The 21,486-nt window shown below is 39.7% G+C and overlaps 2 protein-coding genes across 4 annotated transcripts in view; one reads left to right on the top strand and one right to left on the bottom strand.

Annotated features, from left to right (window-relative positions):
- Positions 1-2,306: 2,306 nt before the first annotated feature.
- Positions 2,307-20,800, bottom strand: hao2 (hydroxyacid oxidase 2 (long chain)). 3 transcript variants are annotated; one of them, XM_049595105.1, is made up of 9 exons: positions 20,713-20,800; positions 17,899-17,957; positions 12,153-12,305; positions 8,527-8,678; positions 7,966-8,249; positions 7,455-7,673; positions 4,617-4,775; positions 2,900-2,969; positions 2,307-2,806 (listed from the first exon to the last, which is right to left on the bottom strand). In XM_049595105.1, the coding sequence occupies exons 2-9, from the start codon at positions 17,913-17,915 to the stop codon at positions 2,751-2,753; spliced, it is 1,110 nt and encodes a 369-aa protein (XP_049451062.1). In that variant the 5' UTR covers positions 17,916-17,957; positions 20,713-20,800; the 3' UTR covers positions 2,307-2,750. The 3 variants fall into 3 exon arrangements, with proteins under 3 accessions (XP_049451062.1, XP_049451061.1, XP_049451063.1); XM_049595104.1 differs by lacking the exons at positions 17,899-17,957; positions 20,713-20,800 and adding an exon at positions 15,479-15,613; XM_049595106.1 differs by lacking the exons at positions 17,899-17,957; positions 20,713-20,800 and adding an exon at positions 12,717-12,813.
- wars2 (tryptophanyl tRNA synthetase 2, mitochondrial) overlaps positions 14,989-21,486 on the top strand; it is a 107,939-nt gene continuing 101,441 nt past the window's right edge. Inside the window, exons 1-2 of the mRNA XM_049595102.1 lie at positions 14,989-15,301; positions 15,920-15,984. The gene's annotated coding sequence lies outside the window, so the exon portion shown is untranslated. The remainder of the gene's footprint in view (positions 15,302-15,919; positions 15,985-21,486) is intronic.

Below are 21,486 nucleotides of genomic sequence, written 5' to 3'. Positions count from 1 at the left end.
TCACGTTATATACAGTACAGGCCAAAAGTTTGGACACACCTTCTCATTCAATGCGTTTTCTTTATTTTCATGACTATTTACATTGTAGATTCTCACTGAAGGCATCAAAACTATGAATGAACACATGTGGAGTTATGTACTTAACAAAAAAGGTGAAATAACTGAAAACATGTTTTATATTCTAGTTTCTTCAAAATAGCCACCCTTTGCTCTGATTACTGCTTTGCACACTCTTGGCATTCTCTCCATGAGCTTCAAGAGGTAGTCACCTGAAATGGTTTTCCAACAGTCTTGAAGGAGTTCCCAGAGGTGTTTAGCACTTGTTGGCCCCTTTGCCTTCACTCTGCGGTCCAGCTCACCCCAAACCATCTCCATTGGGTTCAGGTCCGGTGACTGTGGAGGCCAGGTCATCTGCCGCAGCACTCCATCACTCTCCTTCTTGGTCAAATAGCCCTTACACAGCCTGGAGGTGTGTTTGGGGTCATTGTCCTGTTGAAAAATAAATGGTCGTCCAACTAAACGCAAACCGGATGGGATGGCATGTCACTGCAGGATGCTGTGGTAGCCATGCTGGTTCAGTGTGCCTTCAATTTTGAATAAATCCCCAACAGTGTCACCAGCAAAACACCCCCACACCATCACACCTCCTCCTCCATGTTTCACAGTGGGAACCAGGCATGTGGAATCCATCCGTTCACCTTTTCTGCGTCTCACAAAGACACGGCGGTTGGAACCAAAGATCTCAAATTTGGACTCATCAGACCAAAGCACAGATTTCCACTGGTCTAATGTCCATTCCTTGTGTTTCTTGGCCCAAACAAATCTCTTCTGCTTGTTGCCTCTCCTTAGCAGTGGTTTCCTAGCAGCTATTTGACCATGAAGGCCTGATTCGCGCAGTCTCCTCTTAACAGTTGTTCTAGAGATGGGTCTGCTGCTAGAACTCTGTGTGGCATTCATCTGATCTCTGATCTGAGCTGCTGTTAACTTGCGATTTCTGAGGCTGGTGACTCGGATGAACTTATCCTCAGAAGCAGAGGTGACTCTTGGTCTTCCTTTCCTGGGTCGGTCCTCATGTGTGCCAGTTTCGTTGTAGCGCTTGATGGTTTTTGCGACTCCACTTGGGGACACATTTAAAGTTTTTGCAATTTTCCGGACTGACTGACCTTCATTTCTTAAAGTAATGATGGCCACTGGTTTTTCTTTAGTTAGCTGATTGGTTCTTGCCATAATATGAATTTTAACAGTTGTCCAATAGGGCTGTCGGCTGTGTATTAACCTGACTTCTGCACAACACAACTGATGGTCCCAACCCCATTGATAAAGCAAGAAATTCCACTAATTAACCCTGATAAGGCACACCTGTGAAGTGGAAACCATTTCAGGTGACTACCTCTTGAAGCTCATGGAGAGAATGCCAAGAGTGTGCAAAGCAGTAATCAGAGCAAAGGGTGGCTATTTTGAAGAAACTAGAATATAAAACATGTTTTCAGTTATTTCACCTTTTTTTGTTAAGTACATAACTCCACATGTGTTCATTCATAGTTTTGATGCCTTCAGTGAGAATCTACAATGTAAATAGTCATGAAAATAAAGAAAACGCATTGAATGAGAAGGTGTGTCCAAACTTTTGGCCTGTACTGTACATAACATTTAGTTACACAAGTTAAGCTCAGGCAAGTAAAATTATGTAGGTTAGGCTGAAAAACAAAAAACAAACATGATAACATACTTAAAAATAACTCAAACATCACTTGGTGTCACACCTGACACAAACATGGGGTAAAGTCCTGTGTTTGTTTGACCCATCCACCACCCCAGCCTGCCCCCAGATTTTTGTTCTTTGTATTACTTCTTTCTTTACCCCCATCAGTGCACTAGTCACATGATCACAGTCTCTCAATTTCATGGGTTATACATGAATTACTGGCTCATAATTACGTGATTTACATACAAATAGTTCCTACATGAAACTGCCTGGAGTAACCAGGTCATGAATTCTGCAAAGAGACATTGATGTTGAGTTTTTTTAAATTGTATTTTTGGGGGCTTTGAGCACCACACGCTGAGTGCCGTCTAGTTCTATCACATTGGAGAGAAGGCAGACATCTCTACAGCTGATATCTCCAACACTCAGCAACTCACACTGAATCAATCTAGACTGATAAATAGAACTACTGGTAAAAGGAAAAATATGCATTTTTGATTTTGGTTTGAAGTGTCCCTTTAAGAGTAAAAATGAGAAACAAAAACAAAACACAGACCTCTGTTATTATCTGCTTAAAATAGATCCAGAAAAGAGCGACATATCTTCGTCACCTCAGCAGGCGTTTTTATTCAATCACAATCATCGTCAGCATCTCAAACCGTAGTGTGTGTCATCATCAGTTCGCCTGGGCACCAGGCCAAACTGGGAGCTCATGTTTCATTTGCTCTGATAGATAACTAACACTTTGATGAAAAGTGCCTCCATGCTCCAAAAGCTAAAAAAACACCTTCATTATTCACTTGCTAAATCTGTCGCCGACCCTCATCCTCCCCAAGACACCGGGTCACTCGTACACTCTTGTATGTGGCTGTTTTGCATGTTTCCCTAACCCTAACCCTGACATGATAAAGTCATGAGCTCTGAGGTGAACATCTCTCAGTTTCTTTGTCGTGATGAAGTCTCAGGCTCTTGCTCAACACTGTTGGTTTGGTTTGGTCCTGTTCAGTGGGTGTTGTGATCCTCAGTGCTGCCCTCTGCTGGTCTGTTACAGTTTAGAGAACTGGATAAGGTTCCTGTTGATTTCGGCCACGTTCCTGCAACCTGGGTCAGATAAATACAATCATTGTTTCTTTGCTGTATTTGTTATGGCACATAATATATTTTGTTTTCGTGTCATGACCTCACATGTCTTACCTGATAAAGCCATGGACAGGCGGAACTCATCATTTAGGATTTGCAGCACTTCCCTCACTCCTTCCTCACCCTGAAAAACAGACGAAAGACAATCTGTTATCTTGTAATCTACCTGTAAAATCAACATTGGTAAACGTTATCTTGAGTTTTAAAAACCAAGGCTGCCCCTCGAAAGTCAGAGATTCGAATCGCCAGTCAGAAACCCCTCAGTCGATTGGGATTGCTTCAAGTCAAGCAGTCAGTTTTTTTTTTTCTTTTTGGCTAGTCAGTGTGCTGTGCAGTGTTCTTCTGGGGATGTTTTGGCCCCCAGTTTTTGCTGTGGAGTGACTGCTGTTGACTTTCAGGCTACTCTTTGGTACAAGCACCTGCGGACGTGATGCAGCAGCACAGAGGAGGAGAAACTTTCCACATACGGCAACATTATCTCCTCTGTTCTCCTTACAAGTGGTGAATTTTACAGCTCACAGTCTCTGGCTTCTGTTTCATATTTAGTGTCTGCAATAAATGTTGTTGCACATATCCGATCTGCTGTTAGCGTTGTTAGCTCATATATTACATGAATGCCGCTGTCACACTGAACGTCTCACTGAGCCCCATTCAAACTGTAAAACTTTACCCGGAAGTAAAAATAACAGAATCGTCGACTGTGTCCAGCCCTATTAAAAACTTTAATTTCATTTGTCATTCATTTACTTTTTTACTGCCACAGACAAATAAAGACAAAAGATACTGTGCATCAAGATTTCATTGAGTTCAAACAGCATAGCAGCGCTACAAGTTACAAACCATAATTTAGTCTGACATAGCAAGACCTGTCTCCACAGAGAAAGGTCTGAAAGCACACATTATTATTCTGCTATTAAGAAAAAATGCTCTGGCTTGTTTGTGTTTGTAGTGGCGCTGCTCTTTCAAAATATTGTCTGGGGGGAACTTGTTTTGATGGAACATTTGCACGTGGGGAGACAGTCATTTAAAAGGCTATTTCCCTGCAAAATAAAATGCCACAAAAAAACAGTAACAGACATATGTCGACTGTGTAACTCAACTTTTAGTGACAAAAAAGACAAATGTTAATTGATAACTGAAGCCCAAGAAATTAAGCTTGACTGTACTTTAGCTCTGGAGGAGCTCACTGGAGCTGTCAAAACCACAGATGATTTGCCAGCTCTATGTGACTCTTGCTGAACATTATTACGATGATATCACAGAAGCTCGTGTGAAGTGGAACAGATTGGTGCATAAGAGAAGTCACTGTTAGTGGTGCATGCTGCTGCCACGGTAAAAAGATGTGGCAAATTAACCCTGACCATCAGATAAAGAAATCAACACGGCATGAGAGTCCTGTGAGATGGAGTCTGATCTTTTCTGAGGTGCAATCACAAGTTAATTTATTTGTTGTAGTTCCTTATTGCAAGATCCAAATCCATTTTTCAGTGTAGGTTGTTAGCTTAACTTAACTGTTTGATTTAATAGTTTACTGTAAAATCCTTACACCAAGACCTTCGCTCCAATACTGTCAATAGCTTTCAGGGATAAACTTAAGCTATCAAGGACAGTGGCTTAGTATGTGGAGCCGGTACCAAAAGATGTCAAGAGAGCCAGATAGTGGTCAGTAATATTTCAACGGAAAAAAAACATTGGTGGTTATAATCAGTCTCAAAACATGTATACACACACTAACAGTATCACACATACTGCTCAGTGCTGCTGTTTGTACCTTGTATGCAAGGCCCCACACTGCTGGACGGCCAATGAAGACACACTTGGCTCCCAAGGCCAGCGCTTTCAATACGTCACTTCCTGTCCTGATGCCTCCGTCCAGATAGACCTCGATCCTGCCCTGCACCGTGTCCACGATCTCCGACAGTGCGTCAATCTGTCAGCAGCAGAGGTGAAGATGGAGCAAGGTCAGCGTACTTTATAGCAGCAGTGCACAGGCTGGTGATTGTACATGTGTTTCCAACTTTTATACTACACTTCACACTTCAGGTTGGACCTTGTATGTTACCACAGGAGACATTTCACTCTTATTTTGAGATAGGATTAGTTAGTAAGTTAGTATTAGAAGAGTAAGATCTTTTTGCTTAACCAGAAACAGCCTCAAAATCGCCATCGCCAAACACACCAGACTCCATTTAAATAAACAGTTATTTTATTACTCTAAAATGCGTTACATTCAAAGATGTCAGAGACAAATTAAAACTCACAAAAGCTGTTCTGCTTCATCTTTTCACTGTTCAGTAATCACCAACTCTAGTTAGGCTGAAACACATCCTTAACTTTCCCAATTAGATGTGAAAATACACCGGCTCTATACACACTAAAATTACAGTTTATTTGAATGCAGTCCAGTTGGTTTGAAGATGCAGATTTCATGGCTGTTTCTGGTTAAACAAAAAGGATCTTACTCTTTAACAAAAAGGCTTATCTCTGTAGGGATCCTTTCCATTATGCTGTAAGACACTAAATACAGCATGAACCCGTCAGTGGCAAACACAAGCACTTTTAGAGGGCATAAGTTGATGATGCCAAATGCCCTGAGAGTTTATATTGCACCCTATTTTGCCCCTGCCAGCTGCAGCACTCTCAGTCAATACTGTCCCAATTCCAAAAATCGTTGTCTCCATTAGTCGCAGAGGGTCCATGTTGAAACACATCAAAGCTACCCTTTAAAGGCTTCAAGACCTAGCCATAAAGACTGGAAAAAGCAAGCCTGGCTAAGTCCGAAGTTGACAAAATCTGCTTATGAACACCCCTAAAGATCACTGTATAAATAACTACTACAAAAGGGTTTTGTACCAGACTATTTCACTCAGCAAAGTGACTCCCTGGAAACTCAACATGACAACAAGACCTCAGGAAAAATGTAAAACCCACAACTTGTTGTTTCACTACTACTACCACAAGTAAAGCTACACCACTACTGCCACTACTGCTGTGACTGCTCACTTCTGTATTACTACTTCTCATTCTAATAATACATCTTCTAGCATTACCACTACTGTCACGGCTTCTGTAACTGGGCTGTGTCACTGCTGTGGCTAACTAACATGGGTATACCCTCACATCTTCCTCTTTAAAGCCCCTACAAGGAACTTTCATTTTGAGTTGATTTTGGTGACCCTGTGGACAAAAGCGGTAGTGTTTTGCCGGAATGAAGCCTTTTTTTAATCCCAAGAGCTCTAGCGCGTATTGTCGTAAAGACGCTTACCTGGCTCGCGCATGTGTTTGCTTTGGGGATGAATGAAACAACAAGACGAGAAGACTTTGCCCCCGCTCCTATCGGGGATCCCAGCTCACCTCTGCTGGACCCTGTCGACGCCTGGCTGGTACCTGTCGTCGGCCCGGATGAGGTGTTCCAGCCCTGCGGCCCCTGCTCTCCTCATCCCCGCTGGCGTGGGGGGTAATCTGCGCAACCTGCGGCCTCTGTGTGTGGCTCCCTGGACAGCTAACGCCGTGGACCCGCTGGCTCCTGCCAGGATTGGGCTGGTAAATGCTAGATCGCTAGCGAACAAAACGTTTATCCTGAAGGATTTCCTGACTTCCGGAGGATTGGATTTTCTTTGTGTGACTGAGACGTGGCTGACTGTTGGTGAGTCCAGTGCTTTCACAGAACTTTTACCCGATGATTGCTGCTATTTTAACTCCCTGCGGACGTCGGGTCGAGAAGGAACAATAGCGACTATTTATAAGAGTCACTATAAATGTAAGCAGCTAGGTAAGATGTCGTGTGCCATCTGAGTGCTGTAAATCGTTTCGTCCTGGAAGCGACCTGGGGTGGACCTGGAGACAGTTTCCTAAACGTATGGATATACACTATATTGAAATAGCTTATCTTCACACCGATGGTCTCATTTGCTGTTCTAGGTCACGCACAGACATCAGCAGAAACAAGAGACTTTTGCATATCCAGTTAAAAGTTCCTTGTAGCAGCTTTAAGCATAGTAACTAAAAACAGCTTTATCTTCAAAATAACTTTAAGGGGACCTATGCCCATTCTCAAAATTCATACGCTATTCCCATGGTCTAAGACAGTCCAAAAATATTGGTAAACAAAAACAACTCTCACCTAAATCCAAACCAGAGAATGCTAAAACTCAAATTTGTGATGTCATAGGGTATAAAGTCTGGAGCTGCTCCATAGACAGTGAAATGGGAAAGATGTTCTAGATCAGTGGTTCCCAGCTGGTCCAGCCACAGGGTCCAGATATCTCCTTAGTCATTACTTCAAGGTCCACACGGTTTAATATATTCAGCGTCATACTTGCATTTGGCCAAGAGCTGTCCGTTAGTAAAGATCATTGGTGTTTAAAAAGACGACAAACATTGTGTGGGTCCACAAAATCAGGCTCCCATCCATTCTCTATAAAGCAGCTACAGACTTTATACCCCATGACGTCACAAGTTCGAGACTTACTTCTCTTGTTTCTGGCTTTGATAGAAAGTATTTCATGTTCACAAACACTGATTTAACCTTCTAAGGCCATGGAAACAACATATTGGTATTCTCAATTTCGGTGGTTTCGCTTTAAAAAGCAACATGGTCAGTAAGTACCGAAGCTGGGCCTCCGTCCAGCTGTCTCCCCCCATGGTTTGACACAATGATGCCCTGGACACCATGTTCCACGGCTAACTCAGCGTCCTCCTTGGTCAGGATTCCCTTGATGATAATAGGCAGGCGGGTGATGGACTGCAGCCAGTACACATCCTTCCAGCTGATGGAGGGGTCCAAGGTGTTGGCCGGGATCCCGTACTCCTCTGGAGCTGCAGTCTCCTGTTCGTTGTGCATGTGGTAGAAAGCACAGCGGTCAGACATGTTACAAGTGGACTCTAAACTACTACTGCTTCAAGTTTTACTGATGATGCTGCAACTATTGTCATGGGGCGTCTTTGACACTGTTGGTACTTGGAGTTTGGATGTTTCGTATGCATGACTTTTAGCAATATTTCATGGGTCACACATATACATTATATTTCACTCAATATTCTCAATATACTCAACACTTTGGCTGTGTCTTTACAGTTTCTAAAAATATCTTGAACATGCTGAAACTAAAGGTATTTACCTGAAACACTCCATCAAAGTTCTTGACCTTGAGGTGCGGCGGCAGCTTGAACTGATTGCGGATGTCGTTGCGCCGTTTTCCAGTGTAAGGGACATCGACGGTGAGGACCAGGGCTTTGTAGCCGAGGCCCTCTACGCGGTGCACAATCTGTTCAGACAGCTTCCGGTCCCGGTACACGTACAGCTGGAACCAGCGGTAGCCGTTTGGTGCTGCTGCCACAATCTCCTCCACTGAGCAGGTGGAGTAAGTGCTGGTGATGTAGCAGGTGTTGAGTGCTTCCGTGGCTGTAAGGCAAAAGTGGAAAGTGAATTAGTGTGGTCAGTGAAGATCAAATTTACATGTGGATTTGAGGAGTTCAGTCCAAGACCAACAAGACCAGTACAGTATCTTCCTTACAGCACAAGATCATTGCAGCCTTATGCTCCCATCTAGTGTTGACAATCTGTACTAACATTGTTACAAGATGAAAACCTTGTCCCTCCAAAGCACAAATTTGTCACGAACTTTGAGACACAGGCCTCACAATCTCTTCTGATAAAGGTTTTATGAGACAGTCCTCACCCCGAGCTGTGGCCACCTCTCCCTCATGCCAGGCCAGGCAGTGAAAGGCAGTCGGTGCAATGCCAACAGGAAAGCTGATTTCTGTCCCCTGCACTGTGGTCCGTGTGTCGCTCACCGACACGTCCCGCAGGATCCGAGGCCTCAGACGGATCCTGAGTGTAAGGCACAGATGAACATGTAAGCAAAACATCCACTGTAACAGGGGTCACTCAGATAAATCGGTCTAGTCACAACTAATGAAAGGCAACGTGAGAAGGCATGTTATGACCAACTAAAGAAGTAGAGGAGGTAGGACGGGGGTGATATACAGAAAATCCTCTACCATGATATATGGACTTTTATGTCACAAATATCAATATGTTTCATTTTATAGTAAACTGAGAAGCTGTTTATAGATGTATGTTTTCGCCCAATCCAGCAAATTAAATACCTGAAAAGCAAAGTGCGTTTTCACATTGGAACCACAGGAAATACAGAAATGCTCAGTGATTTGAAACACTACAAAATCTACAAATCTCATCCTTCGGATTGACGGTTTGAACCCCAGGGTGGGGGAGCCCTTCTGTGCAGAATTTGAATGTTCTCCCCATGTCAGCGTGGGTTTCCTCCAGGTACTCCAGCTTCCTCCCACAGTCCAAAGACACGCGAGTTAATTGGTGACTCTAAATTGTCCATAGGTGTGTATGTGCTCGTGATTGCCGTCTGTCTCCATGTGTCAGCCCTGTGATAGTCTGGTGACCTGTCCAGGGTGAACCCTGCCTCTCGCCCAGTGTCCATGGCCCCCAAAAGGATAAGCAATTATGGAAAATGAATGAATAGATGAATGCTAGAAAATGTTTACGAAGGCAAATCTTTTCAGAGTTGTCTGTCATAGCCCTACCCAAAACTTTTATCCAACATTTCACCACTTCAAAATGTATAACTGTAAAATTTTTAAGTTTTTTTTTCATCTTCATTTTCCTCATTCAGAGATCTAACCATGGAGCCAAACCACCCTGTTTTGTAAGCACTGCAAAATCTTAAAGTCCAGTTCTGTCAAATGAAGCCATTATTCTGAGAGAAATCCTTCTTGAGATGACAACATGCTGTGTTTGCTGGACAAGTCATATTTCTTCAAATAAGTGGAGACAGAACACTCAGACAGTTTTCCAAAAGCTATGACTTAAGATCATCTTTCCAAGAAACAGCCCAACCTTTATTCCTTCGGGGGGGAAATTTTCTAACCCGACCCAAATGTACAAGCAAACAAATCCTTAGTTACAGGCTTTATGTAGGTAGCAAAAACATGTATGCACAGACCCCTAACAGCGAGGAGAAACAGTCCATCAGTCTGTATGGAGACATTAGGAAAGCTGAGAGGAATGCATGAAGAGACACATGAAGGAAATGTTCAAGATAAAACAAATCGTGACCTTGTGTCTTTGTCCCTCTGGTAATGCAACTTTCAAAACAGTTTCTTCTTCGCTACAGGGGGGCTGGAGTTGGAAGAACAGTGCAGCATCAGTGAAACATAACTGCCTGTTTGTGGTTATAAGGAATCACAACCACACATACTGTACACAGAAATCAGTTAAAGAAAACCAAAGTCCACAAAAGCTTCAGTTTGTGGTGTTTTTAGAGACTGTGCCCTCATATGATCTTCAGTTTTAGTATTAGAGAAGACATTGTGCTTATTTTCAGGTTCATACTTGTATTTAAGGTTTCCTCTATGACATGTTTACATGCTTTAATGGTCAAAACACTTTATTTTCCTCATACTGTCTCTGCTGGAACACCTGGATTCAACATCGGTCTGAATAGTTCAGTTTAAGTGGCTGTCTCCTTGAGCCCGGTCTGCTGTAAATAGTCAGTGTTTACAGGTGTTCCGTATCTTAGCGTCTCTGCACCATCATTGCAGCTAAGAAGCGACTGTAACAGATAATAGCGGCACTTTCTTTTGTGAAAAATCACCAATAACAGCTTTTTCACGCAACCGGACATGTTTCAGCAGAAATATGATCCGAAATCGGGGAGAAATTTAGAACATTGGCAAAGATTACGTTTCCCCGATGTTAGCATGTAGCTACATGTACATTAGCAGTGTACTTGCAGTTGTGGAATGACCTGTAACAGTGAATAGCTGCACTTTTTACCTTGAAAAATCACCAGTAAAAGCCTCTAAACATAACCAGATGTATTCCAACAGAAATATGACACGAAATCAAGGAGAAATTTTCAACACTGGCAACCAAGTTTACATTATGTTAGCATGTAGCTATATGTGCATTAGCAGTGTACTGGCCACTGGGAATGACTATAATGGTGAATAGTGACACTTTCTACCTTAAAAAAATCACCAAGAAAAGCTTTTAAACATAACTCCAGGTGTGGTGCGAGGTGAGGTGCAGGAATATGATTCAAAATCGGGGAGAAGTTTACTACATCATCAGCAAAAGATTACATGTTTCCTGGATGTTAGCATGTAGCTACATGTACATTAACAGGGTACTGGCCATTGGGAAATGAGTGCAACAGTAAAGTGGCACTTTCTACCTTGAAAAATCACTAATAAAAGCTTCTAAACATAACCAGATGTGTTCCAGTAGGAATAGGATCCGAAATCAAGGATACATTTACAACATCACCCGCAAAGATTAGATTTCCCCTGATGTTAGCATGTAGCTACATGTACAATAGCAGTGTATTTGTAGCTGTGGAATGACTGTAATGGTGAATAGTGCCACTTTCTACTTTGAAGCACATTGAGTTTACGCTTGTCGTATGAAATGTGCTATAAAGTTGACTTGACTTGAAAAATCACTAATAAATGCTTCTAAACATAACCAGACGTGTTCCTGTAAGAATATGATCCAAAATCAGGGACACATCGGCAACCAAGTTTACATGTTTCCCTTATGTTAGCATGTAGCTACATGTACATTGTCAGTGTACTGGCCTTGGGGAATGACTGTAACGGTGAATAGTGGCAATTTCGAAAACATAACCAGACATGTTCCAGCAGGAATATGATCTGAAATTGAGGAGAAATTTTCAACACTGGCAACCAACATGTTTCCCTGACGTCAACATGTAGCTGCATGTAGCTACATGTAGCAGCGAAGGCTATGTTACGTAAACACTGCACAGTATGACATCATAATGTAGCTAGAGTAGAAAAAACTGTTGGAAATTGAGTGTTAAGAACGATAAAAAACCTGAGGTTATTGCTCATAGTGATTACTTCTATGTTCAACTTACTTTAGCCATATGAGCATTCTTCACTGTAACACTATATATGAGACAAAAAAAGAAAAGCATAATATGTCCCCTTTAAAACTACTCAAACGCAAACTGTGTCAGCCCTCAATGGTGATTTTTAATATTATTCAGCACATTTATACAGCAAATTGAGTTTAGGTTTGTTTACAATGTTCATGTTGCCACACATGTTCAATGATTGTAGTCTGTAGTTATAAATGTCATGAAAAATAACGTTTACTCTCCTGTTTGTAGATAAAGACTGTCATGTTTGGTGCAGTTAAAATGTCAAAGAGTGTCTTTAAATATAAAAACAATATTAAGATGGTTAAAATGTGTGTTTGTGATGACCTTGAACGTCTGGGCAAACTTTATTTTCCTCACTGTACCTTTTGTAAGCCAGTAGATTGTCGTCCCTGGTGCAGCATTCGTCCGCTCCAGCTGCATAATAATCCCAGGTGGCCTTTGAGAGATGCTCCTTTGCATATTCCTCAAAGTCTGTCAGGCATACCATAGCCATCTCTGCACAGCGACCTCCCTCTCTGTGGGGAAACAGATAGCATCTGTTTTCATTTTGATGCCAACTGATAACAGCATAAAATGTGCAGAACAGGAAAGAGATAACAAACTATCAACACATAATTCTTTCACTGTAAGTAATTTCACCATGTGCAGTGCACAGACCATATGGATAAAAGTTGACCAAATATAGATATTTTGCATTCAAAATCTCTCTCTGTAGTCACTGATGAAAACTGCTGGCTTTGTTAAGCATAACAAGTTATCTTTTCCCAGTCACTGCTCATATTTTTATTCATCCAGCCATCTGGAAACTGGATTTGCTGCTTTGCATGTGAGACAAACAGCTACAGGCTCCGACAGCCAAACAGACACATCCAAGTTCAAAAGGAAAAACTACTCTAAATGCAACAACTTTCAGCTTCAAGACTTACCACAAATAAACGATCTGTCACAAACAAAATCCCCCACTCTCACATGACACAAGCCTCCATGAAGGACTGAAGTTGCAACATCACCGCTCAAACTGAAACTGCCCCTCGTATCAGCAAATGCAGTGCAATCATGGCGTCAACAACTCACCAGTCAAGCTTCCACACTTTGACATCTGAGCAAGTAAAATGAACGTTTCAGATTTTCTGTTTTAGTTTTTTTTAGCAGATATAAATCCTTGTGTCCACAGTGTTGCTTTTGTGTCAGTCAGAATCAAACTTTCATAGAGCCGCTATGAAAGCCAATGACAGTGTATGTGACCTGAGTGTGACCCTTGCTCTTATTGTGTTTACACAAGCTGGAAATGTGCTGATGGTGACTCCAACTATAGTGAGGACAAGAGGCGTCTGACACAGTTGTCTGTGGTCCAGATGGTACATACAGTACTACATATGGGCATACACTTTAACATGCTGTGCACAGGGGCCTACATGCTAACACGTATGCACACGGGACACTGGTGTGATGACTCTTCTTCAGTAACCTCCAGTTTAAAACATTCAGTTTTTATAAGCTGTTATAAAACTAGACTACACATACCTGGAAGACATATTCAGATCCCTAAAATAAACAGTGAAATAATGCATTGAAAAAATACTTCATTGCAAATAAAAGAATATTAATGCATCATATTTTATATGCAGATTTGTATAAGTACATGTAAATTCATGGCTACATCTGTACTACATAAATATTTGGAGTCCAAAGTTATGTGATAGACAGTGAAGTACAGTAGAAGTATAGATTAGCATAAAATGGAAATTTACAATACTTAAGTAAATTTACTTAATTTACTATCCACAACTGATGCACATAGGTGCCCATGTTTGTTGAGGAAATATGGGGACCTGGGGTGCAGTTCACATTTTCCAATTAAAAGTAGCCTTAAAAACAATTCAGGTAGTTAACACTAAATTTAAAAAACAAAACAAAAAAAAAAACAAAACAATTTTTTCCACAGCTTTTGCCCTCCAAGTAAGTTAGTGGGAACTAACAGTTTTTTAATTAATTTAAAATAGATGAAAATATAATTATTATCACAAACATTATAGAAAAGTTGAATTAACATGGAAAACACTGAAGATAATTAGTGTCAGACACAGACACAAAATGACCCAAAAAGGACACAAAATCACCACAGAGAGACATACGATGACCAAAAAGGATACCGAATAACCAGAAAGAGACTAAAACGACCATTAAAGACACAAAATCATGTCAGAGATGCACAATAACAAAAAAAATTATCACAATGCAAAAAAACCCCTAAAAGACTCAAAATCACCAGATATGTAAAATGAACAAAAGAGATACTAAATTACAATAAATAGACACAAAACAACCAAAAAAGACACATAATCACTACAAAGAAACACAAAATGACCAAAAAGACAAAATGACTTCAAAGACACACAACACAACTCCAAAGATATGGAAAACTACAACAACAACAACAACAAGCAAAACCACCACAAAGTCTGTGTGTCTTGTTCCTATGTAGAAAAGGTGCTGGGACCTTCTGCATGTCGGTCCCCAGGGGCCAGTTGACTCACAATCTGCCCATGATGTTAGGCGTCTACTCGAAAGCATGTTAAACTAGACTCGGGGTCGGCAAGCCTTACTATTAAAAGTGCCATTTTTAACAAAAGTCTTGAGTCTTGTAATGAAGGTAACACAACCTATTAATTCTAAAATAGCCTATCAATACTACTGATAGCTATAAATGAGCTTTCATTGATATGTTTTACCACAAGGTGGCTACTCTGCTGGGAGCTATTTATTATTGTTTGGTAATCTCACTTTGCAGCAATTAAAGCAAACAAATCTGTCCACACAGAGTTAAATTCACCTTTTTACTCTGACACTTTTACTTTTTGGATTTTGAACACATACTTAGTCTAGCAAGGGAGACTCAAAACTAGCCACCGCCATGCCTCCAAAATTTAGAAGAAAAGGCGTAAGATGTTTTACATACATTTTAGTTGACAAATGTTAAGACATTTTTTAAACATTTAATTTGGTATATACGCTACACATTTTTGCAACCGAATTAAAGAATTTATTTCGGCTTAAAACACTGTTACATTAAAGGTAAAATGTAAAAACAAACAAACAAAAAAAGAAGACAAGAAAATTAATTAATTAATAGGACGGGACCACTGATTGATGGGGGGGCACATTTTGATGTAACACCTGCCACAGGTAACGGTTTTCTCAATCGGCTGATTTAAGCTAACGCTAGCTCTTAGGCTAACCACCGAGGCGGGGCGCTACACATTAACAGGAGGGCAACACTATTTGACGGGGGAACATATTGGTTTTCTCAATCGGTTGATTTAAGCTAACGCTAACTCTTAGGCTAACCACCGAGGCGGGGCGCTACACATTAACAGGAGGGGGAACATATTTTGATGCTTCACCTGCTACAAGTAACCGGCTGAATCAAGCTAACGTTAGCTGTTAGGCTAACCACCGAACCGGAGCGCTACTGATTGACAGGGAACACATTTTGATGCGAGACCTGCAGGTGACCGTTCTTTTCAAACGGCTGACTCAAGCTAACTTTAGCTGTCATATCCTCACAGTTTGAAGACACAACGAGCCTGTCAACAACTATCAAAGCAACTTTTAAATTGTCAGAAGTTGTCTCAATAGTTAGCTACATATTTATTTAAGAAAGTGAAGAGGAGCCCGTAAAACTTACCCGGACTGATCTTTTTTGAACCCACTTATCAGGCTGAACAGATCTGCCATATTGAGCAGCTGCTGGTGGCTTCAGATGAGACACATTTACTGCAGCACCCTGTTAGTCACTTTGTTAGTGTTAGTGTCCTTTTTATGGTGTTGAAATACTTAATCAGTCACATATTTAAGCTAGCTAGCTAACCATTCACAGAGGGATACAGGCAACCTGCATTTTTAATATTAGTCACTCCCTCAATTTCACCACCTGTTAACGCCTGTGTTCAACTTAGAATATGTCTCAAATACAACCTTAAATTAAATTTAACGTTAAAGGCAGCCTGTGGCCCAAATCCACACTATGTATACTTTACAGCATAACTATGTTATGTTACTATTCATTTTCACATTATTGTGTTCTGACAGAGGAGGAAATTAATTCAGTGTCACTGTTTTGTACCAGCAGGACTTCAGGACCTGTGACTTTGGAAAGCTACTGCCAGCAATGAGTGGGGAAAATAATAAATAGTAAGTAAAATGTTTGCCTTGTTTCCTGAGATGTTCTTGGGACTGTCTTGTCTTATCACACTAATGTTACATTAGTTTGAAGAGAGAACAGCTCCTCATGAACGACAGTGTCCATTCACAGTTCACTGAACAATCATGTAAGCATGCATGAAAATTTTCTTAGTCTGAACGTACCGAGAACTCAGTGAGGATCTGAAAGACAAATATTATCATATCATAACACATGGTGGAGGCTAGATCTGTATCAAGTCACAATGAACTGAATATGCTACATGGACACACTCAGCTCTTTTATTACAATGGAAAAACATTCTACAAATACTGTTTAGAGGTACTTTTGAGTAAACATCTCCTCAGTGAAGAACACATTCTTTTAATGATAATAATAATAATAATTTATATAATTCATCAGTCATAAAAGCAAGATATTTACTGGTTCAAGCTTCTTAAATGTGAGGATTTTCTGGATTTCTTTGCCTGATCACGTCAGTGTAAATTCACTATGCTGGACTTGTTAATTTATTATGGAAACAATCATTAATTGGTGATGAAAGTGATCATTAGACTATTCAGAGGTGTTGGGCTCAGGCATGATGACTTACAAGTGAAGGTATAGCGCCGTTCCTATCTCTACTCAAATACCTATCCTAAAATCTAAAAAAAAGCTGGAGGGTTTGGGTGTTAAACTCTGCAGAGGATTTCCTGAGGAAGCACCTTATTCTTGCTGAATGCATGCGTGACTATAAAAACAACAAACACTGCAACAGGCCCCAGAAACAGCTGCTTCATGACATGAAGAGACAGTACAGGTGCAAACCTCTTCAGTCATTCGTGTTGTGTGTGTAGTTTGCTGTGTTTCATAAACTGACGTGTGAAACCTGAATTTGTTGAAGATTTACATGTCACACTTTGCCATAAACGTGATGTCTATATAACTGATTATTTTTTTAAATTTATGGTTTGATTTTAAAGTCATTTAGTTGAGTTTACAAAAATATAATCTCTGTATTTACTACTAGGCCTACAAAGAAAGAAAAAAAAATCTCTCCATTACTTAAGCAAAACTGTCACAGCCAATTTTTACCACTCAGCACTAAACTGACTGAATGATAAATACCTTTTTTAGTTAATAATAATTGATTAACCAAAGAAAAAAAACTACGGAATTAAATAGTAATCAAAATCTGGAACATTTTGTTAAATGGAAAAAAAATTCTTTGAGTCTACAAGCATTTTCAGCAGTCCAGTTTGCACTGACTGAAAGAAATTATTTGGTCTATGTTGTCACATTTACGTATTTCAGTTTGTCTACATATAAAATTTTTATCCAGTTGAGTTGAATAATTCTAATTGAAAACTGCCATTAAAAAACAACCACATATGTCCTACTACTATAGTACATAAATAGCTCATAGAATTGACCTAATGTACTTAAATAAAGTTCATATAATTATTGCTAATTAATTCTGTGTGATTAATAATAAATGGTGTGTATTTCAAATAGGTTGACAAACATCATCATATTTGAAATACACACAATTTATTAAAACTAATTACATAGTTTTAAGAGTTTTTTTCAATCATACATACAACTTATGTTAACAGTTATGATTAAGATTAGCAGTGCTTTACGGCACAGCTAATGGGCATCCTAAGAAATAAACAATACACATAAACTTGAAAATGAAAATAAAAATAAATTAGGTAAATTCTATGAACTAAAGTTGCGTATTCTCATAGCCCATTTTATTTGATTTAATTACATAAATGTTGATTTAATTAGGATGGAAATTTTCATACATAATTGAAAAGCGTAAACCTCACAAAACAGACCAAATAATCTTTTTGAGTGTGTGACCAGGAAGCGAAGAGATGATGGTTTTTGTTGTGTTTACCTCTGTAAAGTTTACTCACCGGTTACAAATGTTCATTCTCTCTTAGCAGAACTTCTTCTCTCCTGTCAAACTCATAACCTGTGAACAGTCCACAACCAGAACAGAAAGCACAAGGTTACTGCCACTGACAACACTCATACTACTAATGATACTACTACTGATATTACCCTGACGACTACTACTACCACTCTTACTTCTACTTATCCTGACACGACTACACCACTCCTATGCCATAAAATAGTGATAATAATACTACATACAATTGCAGTACTGCTATAGCTGTTGATGGCACTACAACCTCAATTACTGATTTTGGTTTTGACACTACTTCCATGTATAATGATATGGATACCATTAGAAACTACTGCTATTACTGTGCCTACTACAGCGAGTATTAATACTCTGTGGTGGATGAATTAACTGAGAGCCATACTTGAGTAAAAGTACAGATATCTTACAAGAAAAGATTTTGGTAAAAGTTAAAGTCACCTATTAGGATATTACTTGAGTATAAGTTCCAAACTATCTGATATTTACTGTACTTAGGCATCAACAGTAACTTTATCCAATTAAATGTACTTAAGCATTGAAAGTAAAAGCACAAGAAAATGATATTTCTTCATAACATGTTCACCACTTTAAAAATAGAGCCTGCATTACACTTGAAGAAAAACAAGATCTTTTTTAAAAGAGCAAAATCCAGTTTTTCCCTCCCTCCCATATCCTCATTCGTCTGTCTGTCCATCCCTTCCTTCCTCCTGGCTTTCTCCCTTCCTTCCCTGTGTTGTAGTAAGTAACTAAGATGCTTATGGAAAATGTAGTGGTGTAAAAGTTTAAATTTTATTTAGGAAATGTTGTCAAGTAAGATAGAAAGTTGGCAGAAATATAAAAACTACAGATACTGCCATAAAATACGTAAGTACAGTGAAAAGTATACACCACTGTCACTTCTAATGCTACTACTTCCGGTTCGTGAATATTAAAATCACCGGCACTGCTTGTATAACTTCTACTGGTATTACTACCTGGCAAACACATGTATGTGTGAGGTTGTATGTGCATGTCTCTTTGTGTGTATGGTATGAAGTATATAGATACGTACGTGTGCATGTAACTATAATTTCTAATACTAGTATCACAGCTACAACAGCTACTGCTAGTGACAGTCACACAGTGAAGAAAGACAGAGCCAGGGTAGCTTGTAGTTCATAAATTATCTCTGTTTTCAACTTATACCTGGACAAGAGTTTTTTTTTTTTGTTTTTCATTAGTTTTTTTTTTTTTAATTTTTATTTGCAGTTCAGTTTTGTTTTAGTTAGTTTCCAGTTAAGTTTTTACTGTTTCAGATTTTTTTTAGTTGTAGTTTAGTTTTTACTAGTTTCAGTATTAGTTTTATTTATTTTTATTTGTTTTTAATTAATTTTGATATGGGGTACATATTATAGGGACAAAGTTGAAGAAGTTTAAAATAGGCATTACAATACAAAGACAACACTTTGTGAAGGCATGTAGACATCCTAGTCTCAGTAAACATGTGCACTAATCTCTCTTCATGCTTGTTGTGTCGGCAAATTTGTCCAAAATAAGACTAAAACGAAAAACATCTTATGTATATTTTATTTTTAGTTTTGTCACTGAACAGTACAGTTCCAGTTACTTCTAATTTTACTTTCTCAGATGCCTAGTTTTTATTTTTATTCCAGCTGACTAAAATGTTTTTTCACACTTAGTTTTAGTTTCAGTTTAGTTTTATTTAACTATAACAACCTTTACCTGGACATTTCTTTATGTTTCTTTTTATATTGAACTAAAGATCCTTTCATTAGACATAGTACACACAGATGTCGTCATCCTGCACAACCTTCTTAGTATGAACACAGTGTAAGCTCTCAGCAGTGAACACTTGAGGGCAGTGCAATACTGAATGAAAGTCCATTTGTAGAGCTCCATTCAACATGTGTAAAGCAGGTAAACACAAGCAGACTTTTATTTAATGTGTGTGTGTGTGTGTGTGTGTGTGTGTGTGTGTGTGTGTGTATCAGTGCTGCACTGTACACACTCAGTGTCTCTGTAGAAGAAGGCCCTCTGATGTCACACCTAGTCCTGTAGGACACACAATGTTACACTACACATTGTTCAACACACAAAACCTGTTGCATCAGGGTTTTGTAAGATTAAATCTATTTAAGTTTTTAAAGAAATACTTGGTAACTAAGGCTCATGTGAGTTCTTGAAGGTCATAGTTTGTTATAATTTTTAAAAAGTTAAATATTTGTACCTGTGTGTATAATTTAGTGGGTAAGCTTTTTGTTGTTTCCTACTTTAAAATGTAAAATATACTACATGTTTCCTATATTTAGGTGATGCTGCTGTGTTTTATTAGTGTTCTTACTGGTGTATAATTGTTTATAATTTACTGTAGTTATTTTCCTCCGTGTGGCTGCATGTGTGTGTGATGAATGTGAGCCTCTGTCCTGTGTAGGCTGTGAAAAGTGTCGGTCATTGAGACCCGCTGAATGGCTGCTGAGAGCACATTGTCCAGGTGAATTTCTAGAATACCTGGTGTATCGTATTTAGTGAGCAAAGCTAAACAAGGCGAAGATATAACCAGCTTCTGTTATAGATTATTTTGTTTTCTGTCATGCTGGTTGGGAGTGCTGCTCACCACCCAGCAGATAAACACATCCTGACACCTTTTACACCTAGTCTTAATTTATCTGGTGTTAAAACACTGCATGTCTGCATCTAGGTAGACAATTAAAAAGTAGATTCTGATGAAGTACACACAGTGTGATTAAATATAGCTACTAGGGTAATAAAATCAGTGTCTTACCTTCACCTGAGCTTCTTGGCAGGCCTACAGTACGTGATGGTTCCCCTCTCATTTGACAGGGTCGTGTCAGAGGGCAGTCCAGCCCCCCGCCCCCCCCACCCTACCTCTCCCCTCGCCGACCCCCCATCCCACCCATCCCTCCCCCACCCCTCAGAGTGTGACGCTCCACCCACAGTGGCTCAACACCAGCTAAGCCTCTCGTCAGCACTCTGATTCCTGGCCTCTCTGTGAGCCAAAAACACCAAACGCTCGCCCAGGTCAATTGTTTGTAGGAGCGACAAACACTTCCCGTCATCCTTCTGTCCCGTCCATCTTCATCCATCTTTCCCCTCTGCCTTCTTTACTCCCTCACTCCTTCTCCTCATCCTTCGTTCGATTCCCTTTCCTTCCTCTTTTCTTTTTAAATTCCCTCCTTTCTTCCCTGTATTACTCTCTCCTTTACTCCTTCCCTTCCCCCCCCTTTCTTGCTGCCTTCTCTTCCTGCGAACTTTCAGGCCTTCCTCCCTTTGTTTTATTCATGAATGTCTTTGCGTGTGTTTTCATTTGTTTGTCTGAGAGAGTCTGTGTTTTTATACGTGTGTCTTTAGGAAATTATTGTACTAAAGTTAATGTTTGACTCCTTTTTTAGTTAACAGTAAACCTTGATTGCACAAGCAAAACAGCTAAATGAACACTAGCTTTAATTTGATCAATCATTAGATCTGTTTCCTTAGAGCCAGAGGTGAGGACTAGAGTCAGATTTGAGTCACAAATTTGATGACTTTAGAATTCACT

This window comes from Epinephelus fuscoguttatus, linkage group LG13 (assembly GCF_011397635.1).
Source record: "Epinephelus fuscoguttatus linkage group LG13, E.fuscoguttatus.final_Chr_v1".
NCBI lineage: Eukaryota > Metazoa > Chordata > Actinopteri > Perciformes > Serranidae > Epinephelus > Epinephelus fuscoguttatus.
This window is presented reverse-complemented; position numbering and strand designations above follow the sequence as displayed.